This window comes from Sus scrofa, chromosome 13 (genome assembly GCF_054392235.1).
Source record: "Sus scrofa isolate SSC_HxYL_T2T_F1_AM1 chromosome 13, Sscrofa_HxYL_maternal_Yorkshire_Landrace_v2.0, whole genome shotgun sequence".
Taxonomy (NCBI): domain Eukaryota; kingdom Metazoa; phylum Chordata; class Mammalia; order Artiodactyla; family Suidae; genus Sus; species Sus scrofa.
This window is the reverse complement of record NC_139395.1, coordinates 207,755,875-207,780,682: the sequence shown is the minus strand read 5'-3', so window position 1 is coordinate 207,780,682 and position 24,808 is coordinate 207,755,875. Positions and strand designations below refer to the sequence as shown.

Here is a 24,808-nt window from a genome sequence, read left to right as displayed (position 1 = left end):
AATAAAAGAACATATGAGAAGTTCCCATTGTGGCTTAGTGGGTCACCAACCCTACTCATATACATAAGGATGCAGGTTCCATCCCTGGCCTCGCTCATTGGGTTAAGGATCTGGCATTGCCGCAAGCTGAGACGTGAGTTGCAGATGTAGCTTGGATCTGGTGTAGCTGGGGCGTAGGCTGGCAGCTGCAGCTCCACTTTGACCCCTAGCCTGGGAACTTCCATATGTCACAAGTTTAGCTATAAAAAGAAAAAACAAAACAAAAAGCAGATTTGGAGCCATTGTACCACCTGCTTCCCCTTCCTAGAATGCTGTTCCCCTTTGATCTTACCCTAATTTTGTTCATACCTTAAAAGCACTTTCTCACAAAGAAATTGAAAGAGCAACCTAGTTAACATAGCCACCCAATCACATCACCTTATTTTACTTTTCAGCCTAGCAAATCACTATCTGGTATTTTTATTTCATGTTTACCTCTATATTTATCTTCCCCACCCCATCCCCCTACCCTCATAAATACACAGAAACAAGTAAATGTAAACTTTTTGAGAGATGGGACTTTTTTTTTCTTTTTATGGTCACACCCACCACATATGGAAATTCTCAGGCCAGGGACTGAATCCAAGCTGCAGTTGCAACCTCTGCTGCAGTTGTGGCTATATGGGATCCTTTAATCCACTGCACAGAGCTGGGAATTAAACCTGCTCTTTTGCAGTGACCCGAGCCACTGCAGTGGGATTCTAAGCCCACTGCACCACAGCAGGAACTTCGAGAGATGGGACATCTTCGTCCTGTTCATGGCTATATCTCTAGTGCCTAGAAGTGTCTAGAACACACTAAACTCAATAAATACTTGTTGAAGAAGTATACCCATGAGAAATGAAATGCTTGTACAAGAATGTTCACTGGAGTTCCCATTGTGGCTCAGTGATTAATGAATCTGACTAGGAACTATGAGGTTGCAGGTTCGACCCCTGGCCTCGTTCAGTGGGTTAAGGATCTGGTGTTGCCGTGAGCTGTGGTGTAGGTCTCAGACACAGCTCAGATGCTGAGTTGCTGTAGCTCTGGTGTAGGCAGGCAGCTACAGCTCTGATTAGACCCCTAGCCTGGGAACCTCCATATGCCGCGGGAGCAGCCCTAGAAAAGGTAAAAAGACAAAATAATAATAATAAAATATCATACGGAAAGAAGCCTACACAAAAGTACCTACTGCTGGATTTCCCATTCAGGCACAGCAGAAAGAAATCCCACTAGTATCCAAGGGAATGCAGGTTTGAGCCCTGTCCTTGCTCAGTGGGTTAAGGATCCAGCGTTGCTATGGCTGTAGTGTAAGCTGGAGGCTGTAGCTCCAATTCAACCCCTAGCCTGGGAACTTAAATATGCCGCAGGTGCAGCCCTAAAAAGACCCCCCCCCCCAAAAAAAAATCTTATGGGACTTCTACAACAGTATGTAGCAAAGGAAAAACTGCATTGTGTACATTTAGTTTGTGAAGAAAAACATTTCTAATTACTCGTTGTAGTTGCCCTCAAACTGTCCTATTAGCCAGGATAAATTTTTGTACATGCACATGGTCCTTACAAAAGTCTCCAAAGCTACAACCCATGCTCACTTCTCCTTACTGCCTTGCTATTCGGTGTCGTTCAGGGACCGGTAGGATCTCTACTGTTTGGAAGATCTTAGGAATGCAAAATGTAGGACCTCCTACTACCTTCCCAATACTGTTCTGCATTATACCAAGATCCAGGAAAGATTTCGAATTTGAGCAGCGTTACTTTAGCGGACTATTCCCTGACCCAGGACACTTGCCGGCAATGTTCCTCACAGACAATGGCAACAGGTGGGAAACGCCACTGGGGTAGAATAAAAACTTTGCCACTGAGAAGAACCTGGTGCGGCCTAGGAATACCAGGAGTCCGCGCTCTGGCTTCCGGGACACGTGGGCCTGCGAGCGCGCCTGCGCCAGCCTGGGAGGGCGCTGTCTCACTTTTCCTAGGCCGCCGGCCAGAGCGGTTTGGAGGCCTCGGGTTGTCTAGCCCTAGAATTCTGAGGCTCCCTTCGGATGAGAATTGTGCAGCCAGGACATCTGGGTTACAGCACCGAGGCGGTCCATGGCTTCAGGTGAGTCTTCGGTCAATTGCTACCCAGCGGGTCAGGGTTCCCACTCCACAGCCGCTCCTTTCACCGCCGGGGAATTTAGGGAAATGGTAGCACCGCCTCCCTACTAGCTGCTCACCGCTCATTGGTTAGGGCTGGCTTCGGAGTTTCCTTGCCCCGCCTACCTCACCTAGCCTAGCCAGTTGTGAGGGGCCACGGCGCCTGCGTGAAGGGCTTCGGTAGTAACCCAGGGAAACTTCCCAGAAAGACTGGGTTTGAGCGGTCAGACTCAGTCCAAACTTTAAAAAAAAAAAAAAAAAAAAAAAAAAAAAAGCGGGGAAAAAGGATCCTGCTCAGGAGACTCAAGTTTCATTCTGCGTTCTTACAGCATGCACTAAAATCTTAAGTCAAAAAATTCTCTTAAAGGTGTATTTGGGATAGAAACCTCCTCTACAAAAACTGACAATTCACTTACTTGTGACATCTCCTCTGTAGTTGTCCACCTATGGGTCGCTTGGTCCCAAACTTCTGGTTCCGTTTCATCTTTCAGACCTCCAAACGCAATGAAACCTTCTCCCGAATTCACTCACTCCCTGAGTGATTACACAAACGTGCCTTTTAAATGTTGATTACTTCCTAAATTATATCTCCAGCCAGATCACTTCTTAATGCCATATTTGTACGTCCAATTGCCTGCTGGACATTTCTGGTTAGTAGGTGGCTTGATAGGCCCTTCATTACCAAGTATGTCCAAAACTAAGCTTCAGATTTCCACAGTCTTCCCCATCTAAGTAAATAGTAAGTCCATCCCTGGAGTTTCTTAAAGTCTTGGAGTTATATATATCACATATAATTTAGCAATGAGCCTGTTGGTTCTGCTTTTTTCTGTACGTACAGAACACTAAGGGTCGCTCACCACCTCGACCACCACACCTTAATTCATGGATGTCACCCTCATCTCTCCTCCAACCAGTGCCTACCTGGTTACCCTGCTTTTGTCCTTTCACAGCAGTGAGTGTGGGCTTCTTCATAAGTAAGTCAATCCCCTACAGTGGCCTTCCATATCACTCAGGATAAAACCCCAAATTCTGGCCATTCCCTAGGAATTCCAACATAAACTGTCCCAGATTTCTTCTATGAACTTGTCTTCTAAAACTGTTCTTCTCAGTCACTCTGCTGCAGCCACCTGGTGTAGCACCATCCTACTTCATGGACTTTGAACATGGACTTTGAACTTTTGCTGGAAAAGCTTTTGTCCAGATAATACATGGCTTCTTATTCAGTGACTTCAAGTCTCTTTTCCACAGTCACCTTAGCAGAGAGGCTTTCCCTGCCCACCCAGTGAAAACTGAACCACTCCTCCATCTCCTTAACTTGTGCCTTATCCTCTTTATCTTTTTTTTTTTGGGGGGGGGATGTTCTCCAGGCTAAGGATACAGTGACAAAGCCGGATCCTTAACCTGCTGCACCACAAGGGAACTCCTCTTTTTCTTCCTTATAACAGTTATTCACTGGAGAGGTGTGTATGATGTTGTTGTTGTTGCTTTTATCATGGACTTCTCACCAGATTAAATCTCTGACCGCAGAGGTTTTCTGTTACTTTTGTCCATTCTTACAGTCTTAGTACTTGACACACAATAGGTACTCAAGAAACATATGCTGAATGAATATTATAATAATAATAGCAAGCACTTTTATGGCATTTACTCTATTACCAGGCACTCCTTTTAAGTACTTTCCACATGTCCTCATTTAATCCTCACAGCAACCCTGTTATTCCCATTCTGGAGATGGGGTGCCTGAGGCACAAAAAAATTAAGCCACCTGCCTAAGGTCACATAGTTGGTTAAGTCAGGAGCCAGGAGTTGCCCCCCTGGCAGTCTGGTAACAGACTTAAACATACTTAAACCACTATGATTTTAAAAAACAAAAAAAATTAACTTCCTCTAGTAACTACCTAATAAGTTGTTTCCTAGTTATCTCAACTCCAACATGAGTAGACAAGATATTTATGAAATTCCAATAATCCAGGAATTTTAAATATTTATAAAGACATTTTTAATAACAGAGCAAATGCTTGATTTAGGATATCAAGTAAAAATGGTACGGTCTAAAAACATATGAAGGGAGAGTTCCCATCATGGCTTAACAGTAACGAATCTGACTAGTATCTGTGAGGATGCAGGTTCTATCCCTGGCCTTGCACAGTCTGTTAAGGATCCGGTGTTACTGTGAGCTGTGGTGTAGATCGCAGACACTGCTCGGATCTGGCATTACTGTGGTTGTAGTGTAATCCAGCAGCTACAGCTCCCGATTTGACATCTAGCCTGGGAACTTCCATATGCTGCAGGTGCAGCTCTAAAAAAACCTAAAAAAAAAAAAAAAAAAAAAAGCCACTGAAAAGTAAAGCAAACATTATGCTTAAAGGAGGGAGGTGTACCCTGGTGGCCTAGCAGTTAAGGTCTTGGCGTTGTTATTGGCATGGTTTGGGTTCAGTCCCTGGCCTGAGAACTTCTTCATGCTGTGCGCAAAACGAAAACGTAAAATAAAGTAGGAGTTCCTGATGTGGCGTAGTGGATTAAGAATCTGACTGCGGCACCTCAGGTCGCCAAGGAGGCATGGGTCCCATCCCCAGCCCCAGCATAGTGGATTAAAGGATCTGGGGTTGCCAAAGCTGCAATATAGGTTACATCTGCAGCTTGGATTCAAATCCTGATCTGCTAACTTCCACATGCCACAATTTCAGCCATAAAAAATAAATAAATGAAGGAAGGAAGGAAGGAAGAGCCTGCAGGTCTTAACTGTGTAGAGAAGAGCTAATATCATTAGGTCTGGAGGAAAAAATGTTGTGTGGGGTCAGATAGGTTTGGAGTACTATGCAAACTAAACCCTCCTCTTAGAAATTCATGGTGCATATTGGCATCTAACAATAAAGACTCTGAGAAACCACACACAAAAAGTGTGCCGTATAATTTATTGTCCAAACGTGGTCACTTTTGTGTAGGATAAACACTAAACCAGTCCGGATAATAGGATGTCACCCTAAAAAAACAAACAAAAATTTGTGTGAGTCAGCATTTCAAGAACTTACTTACGTAAGCACAAAGTGCTTTATGTAAATTTTTTTTTCCTAGCGTGGCATTGACCCCTTGGTAAGATGTTTTAAGGACATGAGTTGAAAACACACTGGGATCAGGAATGACATGGTGTTGGTTATACTCTGATTTGTGCAGACTGCCTGACGTGTGCACGAGTGCTTCATATTTTCTTGATTTGTGTCCAGTTAATCCTAATGAAGTCAACACCCCCCACGTCCATAATTCTCATAATCTTTGATTTTTTTCTGTTTTTTTTTGTCTCTTAAGGGAAACACCTGTGGCGTATGGAGGTTCCCCGGCAAGGAGTTGAACTGGAGCTGTAGCCACTGGCCTGCACCACAGCCACAGCAATGTGGGATCCAAGCTGTGTCTGCGACCACCACAGCTCATGGCAATGCCAGTTCTTTAACCCACTGAATGAGGCCAGGGATCAAACGCATGTCCTCATGGATGCTAGTCAGGTTCATTAACGGCTGAGCCACTACTGGAACTCCTGATTTTTTTTTTTTTTTTTTCTTTTATGAGCTGCACCCTCTGCATATGGACATTCCCAGCCCAGGGGATTAAATCCAAGTCACAGCTATGGTAATGCTGGATCCTTTAACCCACTGTGCCAAGGCCAGGGATTAACCACACCTCTGCAGCAACCCAAGCCACTGCAGTCAGATTCTTTTTTTTTTTTTTTAGATTAAATACATGCCAGGAGAAATTGTCAGAATCCCACCAATGTAGAGAAGGAGTGAGGAAATAACCCCGACCTCTTTCTCCTCCCATCCTCTCACCTCCTGCGAGATCATTGGCTGAACCCAGCCACAAAAAAGATTTGAGTGCTATAGGTTGTGTAGGTCAGCTGTCCAGAATCCAGGACAGGGAACAGAAGGGCAAGGAATGGCATTAGAGGACAACCAGAAAGTAACTAACCCAGGAGGAAATACTCAAGATAATGAGTTCCTGAATTAGGCCTTGGGAGTTGGGCTTGTAAAGAAGGGCCAGGTTCAGGTCTATGCTCTTTTCCTTGTGCTTTCCTGCCTTGCGCACCTTTCTTCTCTCCCTACTATACGTCTTCCTCCACTTATCTAAGTCTTACCCTTTCTTCCAGGTTCAATCCTGCCGCCTTCCTCAAATCTTTCCTCATCACCCATCTCATTGATTGTGCCCTCACCTTCATCCTTGTGATAATAGTTATACTAGTCATTTAACACCTGGCCTTCATTGTTCTATGTTTTATTAGATATAAGTCCTGCTCTTCAGACTAAATAGAAAGTTCCAGGAAGGAGTGAAGGATGACACTCTCCGTATAATAGCTGCTCAATAAACTTTTACCAGAGATGAAAAGGAATTCCATAAAGATACCACTAACCAAAATAATGGTGTTTGGTTTCACAGCATAAATTCTCCTTAAGGAGGTAAGCCGTGTTTTCCTCTGCAGCAACGGGATTGAGCTCTTCTTTTCTTTTCAAAAGTGTAACCCTTCTTATTTTGTGCTGAATTTAGAAGTACCGCATGGTAATCATGAAACCTCAAAGGATATAGAAGCATACGAATTTAAAAGTGAAAATCCTCCTCTTCTTCTCTCCACCAACATTTAGCCAACTGTTAATAGTTTGATGAATACTCTTTGTCATTTTTTTCATGTATGTGTGACAGCGTAAGAATAACTAGGAAGGTTATTAATTTACTTATATTGTAAAACAATCTTTTTTGGGGGGCACCACACACGGCATATGGAAGTTCCCAGGCTAGAGGTTCAATCGGAGCCACAGTTGCCAGCCTACACCACAGCCACAGCAACACTAGATCCGAGCCTCGTCTTTGACCTATATGGCAACTCACAGCAACACTGGATCCTTAGACCACTGAGCGAGGCCAGGGATTGAACCTGCATCCTCATGAATACTAGTCAGGTTTGTTTCTACTGAGCCACAATGTAATCTCCTGGTGCATGGTTATTATTAGAGTTTTATGCCTCTCATTGCATTATCCCTTAGTTTGGGTCCTTAGCATATTACATCTGAAAGGATAATAATAGGAAGTACTCTAGTTAAATTTCATATTTTATGAAGAAATCTAATTTTTGATAAGTACCCATATTGACCTCTTGAGTTCTCCCAAACTTATATTTGTAAATGTCTCTCTTATCTTACCTTCTTAGAAACTTACAGATATCCCAAAATGACTGAGATTGAACAGGCAGAGGCCCAGCTCTCTGAGTTAGACCTGCTGGCTAGTATGTTCCCTGGCGAGAATGAGCTCATAGTGAATGACCAGCTGGCTTTAGCAGAACTGAAAGACTGTATTGAAAAGAGGACAATGGAAGGACGATCTTCAAAAGTTTACTTTACAATCAATATGAACCTGGATATATCTGAGGAAGCAATGGTGATTCAGTTTTACTTTTAGAAAAATTGAAACACCTCAAGACTTAAGACAGCAGTTAGAGCATTTTCTCTCTCTCTCTCTCTTTTTAAAAATCAGGTGACGTTTTCTCTGGCGTGTATACTTCCCTTTAAATACCCTGCAGTTCTGCCTGAAATTACTGTCAGGTACGTTACAGAAACTTGCCAGCATTAGAGTGTGAAAACTAATCTGAGAATAAAAGCAATCATCAAGTTTGGTATTCTATTCCAAGAAATTAATTTTGATTTTTAAATCCAATATCTTTTCCATCAGATCAGTATTATTAAGTAGATCCCAGCAGGCTCAGCTGAATACAGATCTGACCACATACCTACAGAAGAACTGTCTCGGGGATGTCTGTATTTTGAATGCCACTGAGTGGGTTAGAGAACACGCTTCTGGCTATGTCAGCAAAGACACCACACCTGCCCCCGCTCCAGGAAGTACAGGCCAGCCAGTTGACCTCATTCTCACGAGACTGTGGATCTACAGCCATCACATCTACAACAAATGCAAGAGAAAGAATATTCTAGAGTGGGCAAAGGAGCTTTCCCTGTCTGGGTTTAGCATGCCTGGGAAGCCTGGTGTTGTTTGTGTGGAAGGCCCACAAAGTGCCTGTGAAGAATTCTGGTCCAGGTTGGCTTTCGCTACTTTTGTACACCTTGTCAACAATTTTAGTACTAACCACAATCCTGGGGATGTGGAAATCAGTATGTCCCCGAGGTTGTATCTTGTGGCGATTCGGTCTAAAACAGCCTTTACATGCTGTCAGCATCACTCCCCTCACCTGACACAGAGCACATAGAAAATGTGCTGTGGGTAGATGTTAAGTCCCAGCTGCCAACCAAGATACTATCTCCTGTTCCCCCCCCCCCATTTCTATGGATGATTCTTTCCTCATCTTAGTGATGCTGTAAGTTGTGTCTACCTGTGAAACAAGGCGATTCTCATTTCTCTCCTGATATCCTAAATGAGTTTCTGAGAAGTCCCTGTGGGAAGCTGAGATTCAGCAATTCAATCCCACATTTCTAAAATGTTGATACTAGGCAGTGATAATGGCAATAAATGAGTATGGGGATGGGATTATGACCAGAATCCTATTTAAGATAAATCCCTGTGAGATGAAAGTAGCTTTCTTTACTTCTGGGAAAAAAGGCATTGCTAAATCTGTTCTATAACACTGATTTGCAGTGCTCTAGGATACACTGTTCACAATTTCTACTTTGAAAATTTCTTTTCAGACTCAGAAAATTAAACTGGAAGAGAATTTTAATTCGCCATCGAGAAGACATTCCTTTCGATGGTACACATGAGGAAATGGAGAGACAGAGAAAATTTGCAGTTTTTGAAGAAAAAGTGTTCAGTGTTAATGGAGCCAGAGGAAACCACATGGACTTTGGTCAGCTGTATAAGTTTTTGAATGCCAAAGGATGCGGGGATGTTTTCCAGATGTTCTTTGGCGTGGAAGGACAGTGAACAGAAGAATATTTGAAAGTGTTTTGTCACTGTTAGTCTTTTGACTTTTTGCCCACTCCTCCTTGAAACATTAGGTAATTTTACTTTTTAGTCCCATTCTAGAATGTTAGGGGGAAAGAAAGAGGAAAAGTATATTTCAGTATAGCCGAAATGCATCTGTTAAAACTCTGTCATGATTGAATGCAGACCTGAGTTTTAAATTATAGTCTTAAAATTGTTGATAGAAATTTCTTGACATGGAGTTCCTATTGCGGTTCAACAGGTTAAGAGCCCAATTAGAATCCATGAGGATGCAGGTTCAATCCCTGGCCTCGCTCAGTGGGTTAATGATGAAGCTTTGCTACATGCTATAGTGTAGTTCGAAGATGTGGCTCTGATCTGGCATTGCTGTGGCTGTGGTGGGCAGCAACGGCTCCAAATCCATCCCTAGCCTGGGAACTTCCATATACCATGGGTGCAGCCCTAAAAAGAAAAAAAAAAAGAAAGAAAGAAATTTTTTTGACATATAAAGTTAATTATATTTGATAACAATGACGTTGGTGGGGCCACCCTTTGCCACCCCATTCCCCTTTATCTGCCTCTACTAAAGAACCTGGAAAAGCTAAATGCTCACTTTCTCAGCCTCTTTTGCAGCTAGGGTGGCCTGGGGACATAGCTTTGGCTGGGGAACTTCTGGGAAAACCTTTGCTTTCCTGGTTAAAATGATAGGTACACCAGGGCCCACCTTCCCTATCTTCTGTCACAAACACCAAAGTGATGGTTGGAGCTGCAGTAGTCCTTTCAACTTTCAAGAGAGCTGCAGAGATGCCAGTCCTCACATTGCTGAACTACTGATCCAACACTAGCCCCTGCCTATCTCTAGACAGATGATTATGAAATAAAACAAGATTTATTTCTATTTCTATGCCTGTTACTAGCAGTTGAAAGCTAGTTTGCCAAACCCGTTTTTTTTTTTTTTTTCAAAGCCTTAATTTTACATTTGATACAAAGATGGGTGAAAAATTTTTTTCTTTTTATTTTTTTTTTCTACATGCCCACAGCATGTAAAATTTCCTGGGCCAGGGATTGAACCCAGTGCCACAGCAGTGACAGTGCCAGATCCTTAACCACTAGGCTACCAGGGAACTCTGAAATTCTTCCTAAATGGAGTTTGCAGTTTATCTCTATTTTTATATACTTAATGTTCTGCCCTTGCTCCTTGGCTCACCTCACAGAAGGCTTTCAAGCATGAACAGAGCTCAAACTTTTTAATAGCCCTCAATGATTCATCACATTGGTGATTTAGAGCATTCATTTTTTGACAAATTGGATTTTGACAAATGTTTCCCTCAGGAGATGGATTTCTGTAATTTTTTTTTTGGTAAACTGACCTACAAATAAACACACTACATGATTTTTGAGGCCCTCCATACATCAGTTCTAAAAGTGCTTATTAAATATTTACTAATTGCCAGCACTCAGGTTGGTATTTATGTTGGGTATCCCTTGATGAGTCAGACTTGGATAGAGGAATGAGGTGGAGGACAGAAAACATTAGAGATTTTTTGTTTTTCTTTTTTTGTTTTTTTTTTAGGGCCACACTTGTGGCATATGGAAGTTGCTGGGCTAGGGGTTGAATCAGAGCTATAGCTGCCAGCCTATGCCACAGTCACAGCAAGGCAGGATCTGAGCCACATCTGCGACCTACAACACAGCTTGCAGCAAGGCTGGATCCTTAACCCACTGAGAGAGGCCAGGGATTGAACCGCATGCTTGCAGATACTATGTCGTGTTTGTAACCCACTGAGTCACAACGGGAACTCCCTTTTTTGGTTTTTTTTCACTGCACCCACAGCATATGTGTTTCCAGGGCCAGGGAAAGAATCTGAGCCACAGCTGCGGCGACACTGGGTCCTTACCCAGTGCACAGTAGGAACGCTCACAGTGCATTGTTCGCCTCAGTAAAAAGTTGGAGGCAACCTATGTGCCCAACACTAAGTGAATCAGTAAATACATTATGCTACATTTTATCTGATACTAAGTAGGAATCAATAGGAATAAGGTAGAACTAAGAAGGTAGTGTGGATAGATCTTAAATATAAACATAAATAAAGGAGTAACCCCTGTGGTACAATGAGTCGGATCGGCAGTGTCTTGGGAGCACCGGAAACAGATTTGATCCCAGGCCCAGCACAGTGGGTTAATGATCCAGCATTTCTGCAGCTCCAGCTTATGTCACAACTGAGGCTTGGATCTGATCCCTGGCCTGGGAACTTCATATGCCTCAGGGCAGCCAAAAAAGAAGAAGGAAAACAAGAATACAAATGGTACTCATAGCACAATGCTAGGGGTTGAATCAGCGCTGTAGCTGCTGGCCTATGCCATAGCCGTAGCAACTCAGGATCCGAGCTGCGTCTGCAGCCACGACTCATGGCAATGCCAAGTCCTTAACCTGATTGGGGCCAGGGATTGAACCTAAGTCCTCATGGATCAGAGTCGGGTTCCTTACCACTGAGCCACGATGGGGACTCCCTGGATGCAAATCTTATGTGCCTTATGTTGCTACCCTGATGTCCATCTCCCCATTGTCCTGTCAGTTGCCCTGAAAATGCCAATCCTTCCTCTGCTGCCCCCACACAGCCAGATGGACCAGCTCTACATTTAGTTTCTCACTTCCCCTACTCCCCAGCCACTTTCATCCAGATTTGGATGAAATACTCCACAGAGCATGTGACTGGCAACCCTAGAGGCCACCAAAGGGGACAGATGGTGCACGCATTACTTCAGTAGAACTGAACTGCTAAAACCTTTTTAGTCCTTGTACATTATTTTAATAAAAAAATAACATTGCTATGTACAAATATATAGATCTGAAGTGTAATATAAAAACATAGACTGCAATAAGGTAGCTTTATAAGTTTTCTTCTGAGACAGACCTGTCAGATTTAGACATTGGATTATTAAGAGAGTGACCAAGAGAAGTACAAATTTCCCAACCTCATGATTAGTACACTTTTTTGAAAGTGGATGGAAGTACTGTCATCAAAAAAACACCAAGTTATGGGAGCTCCTGCCATGGCACGGAAACAAATCCAACTAGGAACCACGAGGTTGTGGGTTCAATCCCTGGACTAGCTCAGTGGGTTAAGCATCTGGCATTGCCATGAGCTGCAGTGTAGGTCGCAGATGCGGCAGCTTGGATCCAGCATTGCTGTGGCTGTGGCGTAGGCCCTCAGCTGTAGCTCTGATTTGACCCCTAGCCTGGGAACTTTCATACACCATAGGTGCGGCCCTAAACAGCAAAAAACCGAAAAACTCCAACAAGTTAGGAATTCCTTCACGGCACAGTGGATTAAGGATCTATCATTGTCACTGCTGTGGCACAGGTTTGATCCCTGGCCTGGGAACTTCTGCATGCCACTGGCACAACCTGAAAAAAAAAAAAGTAAGAGACACAATAAAAGCTGTAAGAAATTATAGTTAAATGTTAGAAATGTAGGCAATATAGTTTTCTTAGACGTTTCACCAATGATTATATGTTTCATATATGAACACCCTTAAATGTAAAATTACATTCAGTATGATTGCATGTATGTTTATTCCATAATGACAATTTGTCAATGTATTAATCTGAAAAATATCTTATATTAGAATCATCTATAAAGAAATGATGATAAATCCTTAAAAGAAACTATTAGTTCCAAACCAAGTTAGGTTTAAAAGTTAAAAGATCTATAGAAAGCAAGAGTGTCGGCAGGAAATACTGACTACATGTCCATTTTTATTTGTAAATGTAATTCTTGCACAAACAATAGTATTATTTTTTAAACTTTTTTTTTTTTTGCATTTTTTGCTTTTTTTTTTTTGCTTCTTAAGGCCTTATCTGCAGCATATGGGGGTTCCCAGGCTAGGGGTCTAATTGAAGCTACAGCTACCAGCCTACGCCACAGCTCACGGCAACACTGGATCCTTAACCCACCCTGAGCAAGGCCAGGGATTGAACCCGCAACCTCATGGTTCCTAATCGGATTCATTTCTGCCAAACAATACTATTCTCATGTCAAAGTGAAACAAAACAAAATTTTAAAATTCTAAAATTAATTCCACAAATCCAATTTACTTGAACTTGGAGTGACAAAGTCAAAGCCAGTCTCATCATCTGCACTTTAATTTGATAAACTGCATTTGAAAAAAAATAATTGCATCTGCTGCAATGCAGAACTGACGATTTTTTTTTTTTGCATTTATGTCAAAATAACTGTGACACAGATTTTTTTTTTAAGTTGTAATTCCGGGAAACCCAACAGAATGTACCATTCATGAAATTCCATTAAAGCTGCAGGGCAACATAGAGTTAATGGCATATAAGGACAGGTGCATATACATTACTTTCCAGTTCCTTGCCCCCGCTGGAAAAAATGATTACAACCACTTCCTATAAACCTAGGCCACAAACATTCTGCAAAGGTCCACAAGGAGCTTTTCCACTTAGCACAATCCAGCAATCTGATCCCACAGTGTCAGGGGAGGCATGTAGACATTCAAATCCTTTACCAACCACTAGCAAACGTCAAAGTGGACCCCTTGGAGGAACAGGGCTGGGTGAGGTAAGATTCTAACTCAGCATGAAAGGCAGGGGCCTGGCTACTTTCAGACACCCAGTCTCAAGTGGATACCAAATGCACTGGTATCCAACACCTTGGCCTTTTCCCAGACTGCTGCCTGCACAGCTTCCTGCGTAGATGGAAGCAGGGAGGGCCCTACAAGGCTGCACACACAAGCCCCATCTTCCTCGGTGCGCCCAGACAGCACTAGCCAGAGGGTGGGAGCATGGTCAGCTCTGGGCCAGTGGACAAATAGCATAACCACATCTGGGACTGCTGGGTTTCTTGGGATCTAGTTTGAAGGTTTTGGCCCTGGTTTGAGTCTTGTGCTGTGGACCTGTCTTTAGATGTGATTTTTTTTTTTTTTTTTAAATACTCGTCTTTGAGAGAGGAAAAAAAAAAAAAAAAGGCCTAGGTGTTTCTGGAATGTTTCTAAGAGCTGGAGTAGTTGGGCCGGGGTGGCACCTTCGAGGTTCAGGGTATCCCGAAGGAATAACTGAAATGGAGGCTTAATGTATTTAATATTACATGTATTTTAATTTGGTTTTAAACTGATACTGCATTGTTTGAAAGAAATTGAAATAGTATCAGAGATGTGTTCACAGCAATATTTATTGCCTTCCTGAGAGGTTTTGAAGTTCTAACTTATGATTCTTTAAAGTAACTAACACTAAATATAACCCCAAATCCAATATGATAGAAAAAAGTGATTTTTGATGTTATTTTTCTCTTGTTCTTAAATAAATCTAGCGTATAATAAATATTTTCAGCTTATCCATTTTCGAATAGTTCCTAAATAATAGTTTTCTTTGGTTTTTGTTTGTTTTATGGCCACACCTGTGGCATATGGAAGTTGCTGGGCTAGGGGTCGAGAATCTGAGTTGCCCCTGATGTCTGCACCACAGCCAAGCAATGCTGGATCTGAGCCACTGAGTGAAGCCAGGGATTGAACCCGCATCCTACGGACACTATGTCTGGTTCTAAACCCACTGAGCTACACTGGGAAATCCAATAATAGTTTGCTTTGGATGTTTAAGTGTAGAAATTTTGCTCATATAATATGGGGGCTCAATTTTTTCTCCCTGGGGGCAATTAGCATTTCAGATTGTGTGAATTTGTTCCCTCTTGCTTCTTCCTGCCCCCCAAATTTATGTAAATAAATGTGTATAATACATTTCTGTTTGAAAAGATGGCCATTATAGAAAATGTACAAATAACTGGATTTAAGGCCTTCCACCCCCTTAGGAGTTCCCTGGTGGTCTAGTGTTTAGGACTTGGGGCTTTCACCACAGGGACTTGGGTTCATCACTGATCTGGAACATCAAGTTGCTGGACACTAGCCCAAAGAAGACAAAATTTGTATATTATTTTGCATATGTGTGTATGTAGTCTTTTTCATTTTTTAAACATTCTATTGAGGTATAATTGATGATGTGATAATTTCTGTTGTACAACAAAGTGATTCAGTTCTGCATATACATATATCCATTCTTTTTCAGATTCTTTTTCCATACACAATATTGGGTTGAGTTCCCTGTGCTATACAGCAGGTCTATTCCATTTTATGCATTTTTCAGAGTTCAGTCAGGAAAGCAGAAACTTCACTACTTATTTAAAAAGAAAAAAAATAAAAAGAAAAAATTTGGAATTCAGTGGTGCAGTGAACCAGCATTAGGTTAAGGACCCAGCATTGTCACTGCAGCATCTTGGGTCACTGATATTGTGTGGTTTCACTCCCTGGCCAATAAAATAAAATAAAATTTTAACATGGTAAATTGGTTTAAAAGAATGGTAAAAACAAAGAGAGACTCCTGAGGTAACAAAGAGGAATTTCCACAGAGCAGCTACTATCCCTAGGGCTGGGAAGGGAAGGAAGGAAGAAGAGGTTGGGGTAATCTGAATTTTGAAGTTTGGAAGGAGGCCCTGAAAAGCTGGGTCTCAGCTCAAGCCCATGAAGAGAGGGGGGTTCCTGGCTGTAGTTTTTCTCTGGCGCTCAAAGAAGAGACCCCGTGATGCTGGGACTCTGATTTCTGAGATGAGGCCACCATTGGCTGTCTTAAGAGCTCAGAGGAGGGGCTCCATGGAGGTAGCACTCAGACCTCTGAGGGGAACTAGAGTTCTGCCTGGCTGCTGCTGGTACCCCTAAAGGATGATTCTGGTTGCTGGAGACTGAAAACATCTGCCTAAACCAATTTTTGCTGCCGGGCAAAGCGCTGCTGCTGGGATGATGCTAACAGTATGGAGCAAGTCCCTTCTATTTGCTCCTCTCTTTCGGTCTGCATCTAGTCCTCTGTTGACAGAACATAACAGGAAGCCAGTTGACTAAAGGAGAAATAGTTTGCAGAGCCTCAGTATCATAGAGTTGAGTATAAAAGTTTGAGTGCATGGGCATGAGCGACAGTAAACAACTTCCAGAGTTCCCGTCGAGGCGCAGTGGTTAACGAATCCGACCAGGAACCATGAGGTTGCGGGTTCGATCCCTGGCCGAGCTGTGGTGCAGGTTGCAGACACGGCTCGGATCCTGCGTTGCTGTGGCTCTGGCGTAGGCCGGTGGCTGCAGCTCCAATTCGACCCCTAGTCTGGGAACCTCCATATGCCGCGGAAGCGGCCCAAGAAATGGCAAAAAAAGACAAAACAACAACAACTGCCTATGTTTCCCTAAATGTGATTCTAAGAAGCAAAATCACTAACTAAAAAAAACCTGTAAATTTCCAACTTTATTTTTTTATTTTTTAGTCTTTTGCCTTTTCGAGGGCCGCTTCCCGCGGCATATGGAGGTTCCCAGGCTAGGGGTCGAATCAGAGCTGTAGCCACCGGCCTACGCCAGAGCCACAGCAACGCAGGATCCGAGCCGCGTCTGCAACCTACACCACAGCTCACGGCAACGCCGGATCGTTAACCCACTGAGCAAGGGCAGGGATGGAACCCGCAACCTCATGGTTCCTAGTCGGATTCGTTAACCACTGCACCACGACAGGAACTCCTAAATTTCCAACTTAAATAGTGACTACTACATTACCCTCTTTCCCACAAACTGCAAATAACACTTTTTTTTTTTTTTTTTTTTTTTTTACAGCCACACCTGTGGCATACAGAAGTTCCCAGGCCAGGGGTCCAACGGGAGCTACGGATGAGACCTAGCCACAGCCATGGCAACACATAATGGAGCCACATCTGCAGCCTACGCAGAAGCTTGTGGCAATGCCAATCCTAACCCACAGATAGAAGCTAGGGATCAAACCCTAAACCTCACAATGAAAACCCATGGAGTCCTTAATCCCCTAAGCAACATCTGGAACTCCAACACTTTTGCAAGGAAAGGGTGCGGTGATTTAGAGAATGTAGACTAGGACACTTCTCAAATTTTAACAAGACCTGAGGACATTGTTAAAAATGTAAAATCTGATTTAATTATCCCAAGTGGGCCTGACAGTCTGTATTTCTAAGAAACATCCAGATGATGGAAATAATAGCATTTTGAAAGGTCTAACATTTTCTCATCTTCCCTCAGCCACTACCATGTCTTTCTGTTGCTGTCCATGTGTGAAAATGCCTCTTGCTTATGCTAATCCCCTACTGGCTAAACAGGGTACAAATCGTGCTGCAAAAAAGAGAGGAAAGCACGATTAGGCGCCGTGGGTCCAATGCTTCGCTTCCTATTGGACAGAGATGACGTCATTCAGGTGGGTGGGCGCGGCTCTAATTATGACGTCACCCAAGGCTGAGGGTCAGAAGCGCGGCTGGAGGCGGGAGAGGAAGTGGGGAGGCAGGAGGGTGAGGTAGGTGGCGGAAGGGGCGGGCCGAAGGCAGTCTTTTTTGTGGGCCCTTTTCCGGTGCGAGGGACCGGAAGTTGTGGCCCGGCTGTGTCAACCCGGGGGCTGCCGGCTGAAGGTGCTGCTAAGACCGCTACCATGGGCGGGAAGAACAAGCAGAGGACCAAGGGGAACCTGAGGGTGAGTGCGGGGTGGCCCAGCCGACCGGGGAGTCCTCTCCTCGCAGCGGCAGACTCCACCCCGTGTGCACGGCTGGAGGATATGTGGAGCGTGGCTGTGGGGAAGCGTGTGTTTGCGTGTCGAGTGTGACCTCTCTGTTGTGTGTGCGTCCCTGCGGGCGGGGTGGGTTATCTCTGAGCAGACTGGGGAGTCGTGAGAGGAAAGATGTCCCATGCCAGAGCTGTCCCTACTCGAGCACAACCCTCCTTCCTACATTTTCGTTAAGAATTTGTTCAGTGTCAGCTTCACTTGGAAGGTTACCTGGCCAGGGTAGCGGGGGTAGGTAATATCGTGAACAAGGGAGTTGGGTGGGAAGCAGTTGAAGTGAGCTTGGTGTGTAGGGTATCTCGGACCACGTCGCTCCTTCGCTCAAAAACCTGCTGTGGCTTCCCATATCCTTCGGGGTAAAGGCCAAAGCCTTTACGATGGTATACACGGTATGTGGTCTTCTCGGGCCCCTTTCCGTCTTCGACCCCGTCTTCCAACTCCCTTCTCCCTCACCCCATCTGGCCACACTGATCTCTTCACTGAGCCTTGACCTTGCCTGGCAGGTTCCCTGATGCTCTCTTGTTAGGTGGCTCCAAATTTTGCCTGAGACATCTCAGTCAGATCTCTCCTATTTTAAATTGTAGCCCCCCTCCCCGTTATCCTTTCCTACTTTATTACACTATTACACTTAAGACTTCTAGTTGACGGTCCCGCTTCATTTACTGTCTCCTTTCAGCAGGATGTAAGTATGGGATATAAGTATTAGGAAGGCAGGTGTCTGGTGCCGTTAGTCTCGGAGCCTAGAACAAGGATTGGCATATAGCTCACTAAATATGTGTTTAAACCCCAAAGTGGACTAAACCTGTACGATTGGGGATGTTATAATGATTTCTTTTATGGTATTAGGTTTATTATGACACAAAGTTTTATGAGAATGCTTTTCCCTGTTTCTAGTCCAATTCTAGTGATTTCAGTATGACATTTTCTTAGCTCTGCCACTTGAGCTGTTTTGAAGCTTAATAATATCAATAATAATAGTAACTTACCTTGTGTCCAGTACTTTTTAAAATGCTTCATTTGCATTTGCATTTTAATTTTTATTTAAAAATTTCCTCCATGTTTTAGTTTTGAAATATTTTATTTATTTATTTATTTTTTTGTCTTTTTGCTATTTCTTGGGCTGCTCCCGCAGCATATGGAGGTTCCCAGGCTAGGGGTCTAATTGGAGCTGTAGCCACCGGCCTACACCAGAGCCACAGCAACGCGGGATCCGAGCCGCATCTGCAACCTACACCACAGCTCACGGCAACGCCGGATCGTTAACCCACTGAGCAAGGGCAGGGATGGAACTCGCGACCTCATGGTTCCTAGTCGGATTCGTTAACCACTGCGCCACGACGGGAACTCCTTGAAATATTTTAAAAATGAAGAAAAGTTGCGAGAATATTAGAGCAACTTGTAAATTCTTTACCTAGAGTCACCAATTATTAATCTTTGATCACATTTGTTTTCTCTCTCTAAATATATGTATTTTGTTGAACCATATGAGAGTTAGTTGCAGAAATCATGACCTTTAACTTCTAAATACTTCAGCATGTATATTCTTTTGCCACACCCGGGCATATGGAGGTTCCCAGGTTGGGGGTCGAATCGGAGCTACAGCTGCAGGCCTGTGCCACAGCTACAGCAACCGAGGATCTGAGCCTCATCTGTGACCTACACCACAGCTCATGTCAACGTGGGATCCTTAACCCACTGAGTGATTCAGGGATTGAACCTTTGTCCTCATGGATGCTAGTCAGATTAGTTTCCACTGCGCCACAATGGAAACTCCCCATGGCATGTTACTAGAAAAAGAGCATCATTCTTCTACATAATTGTGAACAATTATAACATTCAATTCAGTGTAATACTATTATCTAATAATATACATTTTTGTATTAACATTTCTACAGTCATCTCAATATTCTCTATAACTTTTATTTTAGATATGACATTAAAAAAGATCCATTCAAGGATTATCATTTAGATTAAATGTAGACAGTTTCTTAGTGCTGCTTTTTTTTTTTTTTTTTTTTTTTTGAGAGGGATACTTTTATGACATGGACAAAAGGAAGAGTCTAGGCAGTTGATTTGTTTTCACTTAAATTTGTTTACTTGTTCCTTATGATTAGATTCATGTTAATTTTTGACAGAAATGCTTCATAGATGATGTATATTTCTCAGTGCTTCTAACACTACAGGGGCACATGATGCCTGCTTGTCCCATTATTGGTAGTATATATTTAATCACTTGATTAAGGTGATGTCTATTGTATGTATGCTTCTTTCCATTGGCTATTAACAAATTATGTGTGGAGTGGTAGTTTGAAATTGGAAATAACCTGTTCTCTCACAAACTTTCACTTAATGGTGTTTGATGATTCTTTGATAATTCTTTGATGATTCTTGCTGGAATCATCTTGCTATTACAGTGGTTTGAAAACTTATGTTTAACCTTGACAACACTCTAAGTAATAATTTAGTTACTGTTATTTTAAAAATGATGATTCTGGGGCTTAGAGAAATGAACTTGCCTAAGCTCATGTAGTCAGGAAATTGTGGAGTTGGGATTTGAACTTCAGAGCAGCAGTCATTCATTCAACAGAAGACTTTGAATACTGAATGCCATGTATTCAAAGATACTAGATAGGAGTTCCTGTTGTGGCTTAGTGGGTTGTGAGGATGAGGGTTCAATCCCTGGCCTTGTTCAAAGGGTTAAGGATCTGGAGTTGCCCGAAGCTGCCACACGCAGCATAGATCACAGATGGGTCTCAGATTTGGTGTGCCTGTGGCATAGACTGGCAGCTGCAGCTCCAGTTGGACCCCTAGCCTGGGAACTTCCATGTGCTGCAGATATGGCCATAAAAAGGGGGAAAAAAAAGATAATAGACAGATTTCTTCTATTCTTGAACTATTAGTTTGATGATAGAGATGATAAGTAAGCAAATAATTATACTAAAGAATTATGATGCAGTTATTAGTAGAAAGAAAGTGGGAGAACAGAGCAGAATGGTGATTGGCCTGAGGGGGGCAAATGTTGAAAACATGAATGTGTTTTGAAGGATAAGTAGGAGTTTATCAGGCAGTGAAAAGGAAGAAATGGTTTTGGGGCACAGGAAAGATTACACGAAGACCTAATTGCGAAAAGGCATAACAGATTTGGGGAAACTTTGTATTCACTTTGGGACTTGAATGTGAATGGTGGGAGCAAAATTGGGAGAGGGGAGGAGGAAGTGGGATAAGGGAAGAAAAGAGTGGCAGGAAGATGACAGGAGAGGTTGAGGCCAGATGACAAAAGATCTTGCATGTCTTCCTGAATTTAGTCTTTAAACTGTTGACTTAGGATTTCCACCTCAAATACCTCTAGAAGCCAGGTACAAAAGAATGAAGTAGGTATAGTATAAGAAAATTCACTGCCAGAAGTAGAATCAAGGTTCTTAATTTTTGGACCACAAGTATAAGCATTATAACATACAGTAGAGGAAGTGATAAAAAGCAGTAACTATATTTTAAATTCAAAGTAAACTTTGAAAAAAAAAAGATACAATTAGTACATTTAAAAATAATTTGTTACCTCGAAGCAGTAAATCTGATACCTTTCTTTCTATACCTAGTTATCACTGTCAGCTCTGGTCTTCAGGTCAATTAAGAATTCAGCCTTGGGAGTTCCTGTCATGGCTCAGTGGTTAATGAATCTGACTAGGAACCATGAGGTTGCAGGTTCAATCCCTGACCTTGCTCAGCAGGTTAAGGATCTGCTTTGTTGTGGCTCTGGTGTAGGCTGGTGGCTACAGCTCCAATTAGACCCCTAGGTTGGGAACCTCCACATGCCATGGGTGCAGCCCTAGAAAAGACAGACCAAAAAAAAAAAAGAATTCGGCCTTGACTGTTTCATAATAAAACTTTTTACATATGAGATTATAGATAAAATTCCAATGTCTTAATGCCGTCATATTTGTTTTTCAGAATTATAATTCTCTAACTTCCTTTGTACCTCTTTATTCATGTATCAGTATTGAGAAAGGTGAACTGAATAATGTTAGTTCTTTTTTTTTGGCTGCCACATGCAGCGGCTTGATGTGGGATCTCAGTTTTCAGACCACAGATTGAAGCTAGGCTGCAGCAGTGAAAGTGCTGAGTTCTAACTACCAGACCACCAGCGAACTCCTGATGATAGTTCATTTTATAAAGTTTTAGTTTTATTTTATTTTGAACTTTTATTTTTGTCTTTTTGCCATTTCTTGGGCTGCTCCCGCGGCATATGGAGGTTCCCAAGCTAGGGGTCTAATCAGAGCTGTAGCCACCAGCCTACACCAGAGCCACAGCAACGTGGGATCTGAGCTGCGTCTGCGACCTATACCACAGCTCACGACAACGCCGGATCGTTAACCCACTGAGCGAGGGCAGGGACCGAACCCGCAACCTCATGGTTCCTAGTCGGATTTGTTAACCACTGCGCCACGACGGGAACTCCATAATAAAGTTTTGAAATAGAGAACCTTTTTTGAAATTAGTCTTAAATGCTCTGTTTTGGAAAAAAAATTAATTTAGGCCATTTTCATTTCTGGTCACTAATTTCATTTCATTCATTTCAGTTTAGAAAGGAGTACAGATTATTATTCCTTGATCAACAAATCTCCCAAACAGTTTTGCTAGGTAGGGTAAATTGTATCACATGTTTTGATTTTCAGACACTTTTTTTCTTTTTTTGACTGTGCCCATAGCATATGAAAGTTCCCAAGCCAGGGATGGAACCCCTGCCACAGCAGTGACCCAAGGCACAGCAGTGATAGCACCAGATCTTTAACCTGGATTCCACTAGGCCACTAGGGAACTACAAGATTTTCAGACCTTGTTACAGAAGAATAAGAAACCGATGAGTTTATATGGGTTGTGATGTCATTCTGAACCTCGAACTGAGGCATTTTCCTATTAGATGACAGTAAATATATTAATTTCTTTCATTGGTTTAAATACTTTCTCTGTCGCAACAAATCCTTTAACTTTTAGTACTGGAAGCTACTGTATTGTTTATCAAATGCAACTGTTGACTATGGTTTAAAACAAAGGAGTATGTCTTATATCTTAACAATTGTATTGCTTTTTATTTCCCTAATAATGTAATTTGTAACCATTTTAGCCCAAGGACAGTCCACCAGCCTTTGAGTGTGTGGGAATGAGTGTGTCTGCCCATGAGGAACTCCTGGTCTAAAAGTTGCTGTTATTAGACTTGTCCTATGGTAGTTGCTTAATAAATATTTGTTGGATGAGTAGATGAATGAAAAGATGTAATCCATTTATGAGTTAATTTTGCATCACCACACAGTACACATATGTGTTCATGTATACTATTTATACAAAAATTAGAAATAAAAAATTTCATAAAACAGTATGTATTCTTACCATATATGATGTATTCTGATTTTTACAGTTTTATTCTATTTCTTTAAAATGTTGTCATGGTCTGTAAAGTTGATATCACGAGCCTCTACTGGCTTGTAATCACGATGTAAAAAGCATTGTTCTGATGCTTAGGAAACCAGGAAATTGCTCCTAGGGTCATTATTGATAAGTACTCAGTGACAAAAATATTCATTTTAGGGGAACATTGGAATAGATGCGTAGGCTAGGGGAAAAAGTCCTCAAATAAAAGTTTGCTTCAAGGGATTACTCTAAAGAACTCAAAGTTGGTTTCCTGGACTCTGACTTTTTCTCTCCCTACTTTATTATTAGCCTTCAAACAGTGGCCGAGCTGCAGAACTCCTTGCCAAGGAACAGGGAACGGTGCCTGGATTTATTGGTTTTGGAACATCTCACAGTGACCTAGGTTATGTTCCTGCTATTCAAGGAGCTGAAGAAATAGACAGTCTTGTGGATTCTGATTTCCGAATGGTGCTGCGGAAACTTTCTAAGAAAGATGTCACAACAAAACTAAAAGCAAGTTTTACTGCTTTCATTAAAATGATCAAGATAGTCTGTTAAAATGTCATTGGCATATTTTACATAAAAAAAAATGAAGAATCATTTCTCACCGATAAGTACTTTTACAGCTGAACTTTTTCTTTCTTTCTTTTTTTTTTTTTTTTTCTGACTATACTCTCAGTATATGGAAATTCCCAGGCCAGGGATCAAACCTGCTTCACAGCAGTAACCAAAACCCACAGCAATGACATTGCTAGGTCCTTAACCCTCTATGCCACAAGAGAACTCCCACAACTGAACTTTTTTCTGACAGTTTTAAGTTTAGTTTATACTTACTTTCTGGGTTATAAGTTAGTTTGTTGTTCTGAACTTTTTAGAATCACTTTGGATTTCTGACTTTATATTTTTCCTATTAGAAAATGTAACTTTGATCCTGCAATTCTAAATGTTTGTTTATATACATTTTGTATTAAAAAAAAAACCTGAAAAATTTCTACCATAGTAATTGAAGGAACTCTTCAAATTAGTCCTATATGGCACAAACAGAAATAGTATATTTTTATGTTACATAAAATAGACTAAGCTTGTGGAACAGTGTAGATATAATCAAGAGACAATGTTATGGCTGTTGATTCTTAATGATTTTAATAATTTATTTTTAGGCAATGCAGGAATTTGGTACCATGTGTACAGAGAGAGATACGGAAATTGTAAAAGGTGTTCTTCCATACTGGCCAAGAATTTTCTGCAAAATTTCACTTGTAAGTATTAAGACCTTACTAGTTTATTTCTATTGTGGGTTTGTTGGTTTCTCGCTGAAGTTGTGGGGACTGTCAAATTTATATGATTCATTTTGGGTGAGGGTTATGGAATGTTATGTCAGTATTATGCAGGTAGGATCATCTTGGGTTGTGAAAAGTATGCAGAAGTTTGTGTTCTCAGAAATTGGGTCATTACTCATACAGATGGCCAAGAAACACATGAAAAGCTGTTCAACGTCACTCATTATTAGAGAGATGCAAATCAAAACCACTCTGAGGTAACACCTTACACCAGCCAGAATGGCCATCATCCAAAAGTCTACAAACAATAAGTGCTGGGGATGGTGCAGAGAAAAAGGAACCCTAGTACACTGTTGGTGGGATTGTAAATTGGTGCAACCACTGTGGAAAGCAGTATGGAGATTCCTCAGAAAACTAAACATAGAACTACCAT

The 24,808-nt window shown here is 42.0% G+C and overlaps 2 protein-coding genes across 6 annotated transcripts in view; both read left to right on the top strand.

The window, feature by feature from the left end:
* Positions 1-1,983: 1,983 nt before the first annotated feature.
* Positions 1,984-14,410, top strand: RWDD2B (RWD domain containing 2B). 5 transcript variants are annotated; one of them, XM_003358895.5, is made up of 6 exons: positions 1,984-2,119; positions 6,425-6,599; positions 7,346-7,572; positions 7,669-7,736; positions 7,864-8,226; positions 8,832-14,410. In XM_003358895.5, exons 3-6 carry the CDS (start codon positions 7,366-7,368, stop codon positions 9,064-9,066), a joined length of 873 nt encoding a protein of 290 aa, XP_003358943.2. In that variant the 5' UTR covers positions 1,984-2,119; positions 6,425-6,599; positions 7,346-7,365; the 3' UTR covers positions 9,067-14,410. The 5 variants fall into 5 exon arrangements, with proteins under 5 accessions (XP_003358943.2, XP_013838009.2, XP_084848028.1 ...); XM_013982555.3 differs by lacking the exon at positions 6,425-6,599; XM_084991902.1 differs by lacking the exon at positions 7,864-8,226.
* A 3,084-nt stretch (positions 14,411-17,494) lies between these two features.
* LTN1 (listerin E3 ubiquitin protein ligase 1) overlaps positions 17,495-24,808 on the top strand; it is a 98,737-nt gene continuing 91,423 nt past the window's right edge. Inside the window, exons 1-3 of the mRNA XM_084991873.1 lie at positions 17,495-17,602; positions 23,405-23,608; positions 24,256-24,354. Coding sequence (XP_084847999.1) covers positions 17,561-17,602; positions 23,405-23,608; positions 24,256-24,354 — 345 coding nt within the window. The 5' untranslated portion in view covers positions 17,495-17,560. The remainder of the gene's footprint in view (positions 17,603-23,404; positions 23,609-24,255; positions 24,355-24,808) is intronic.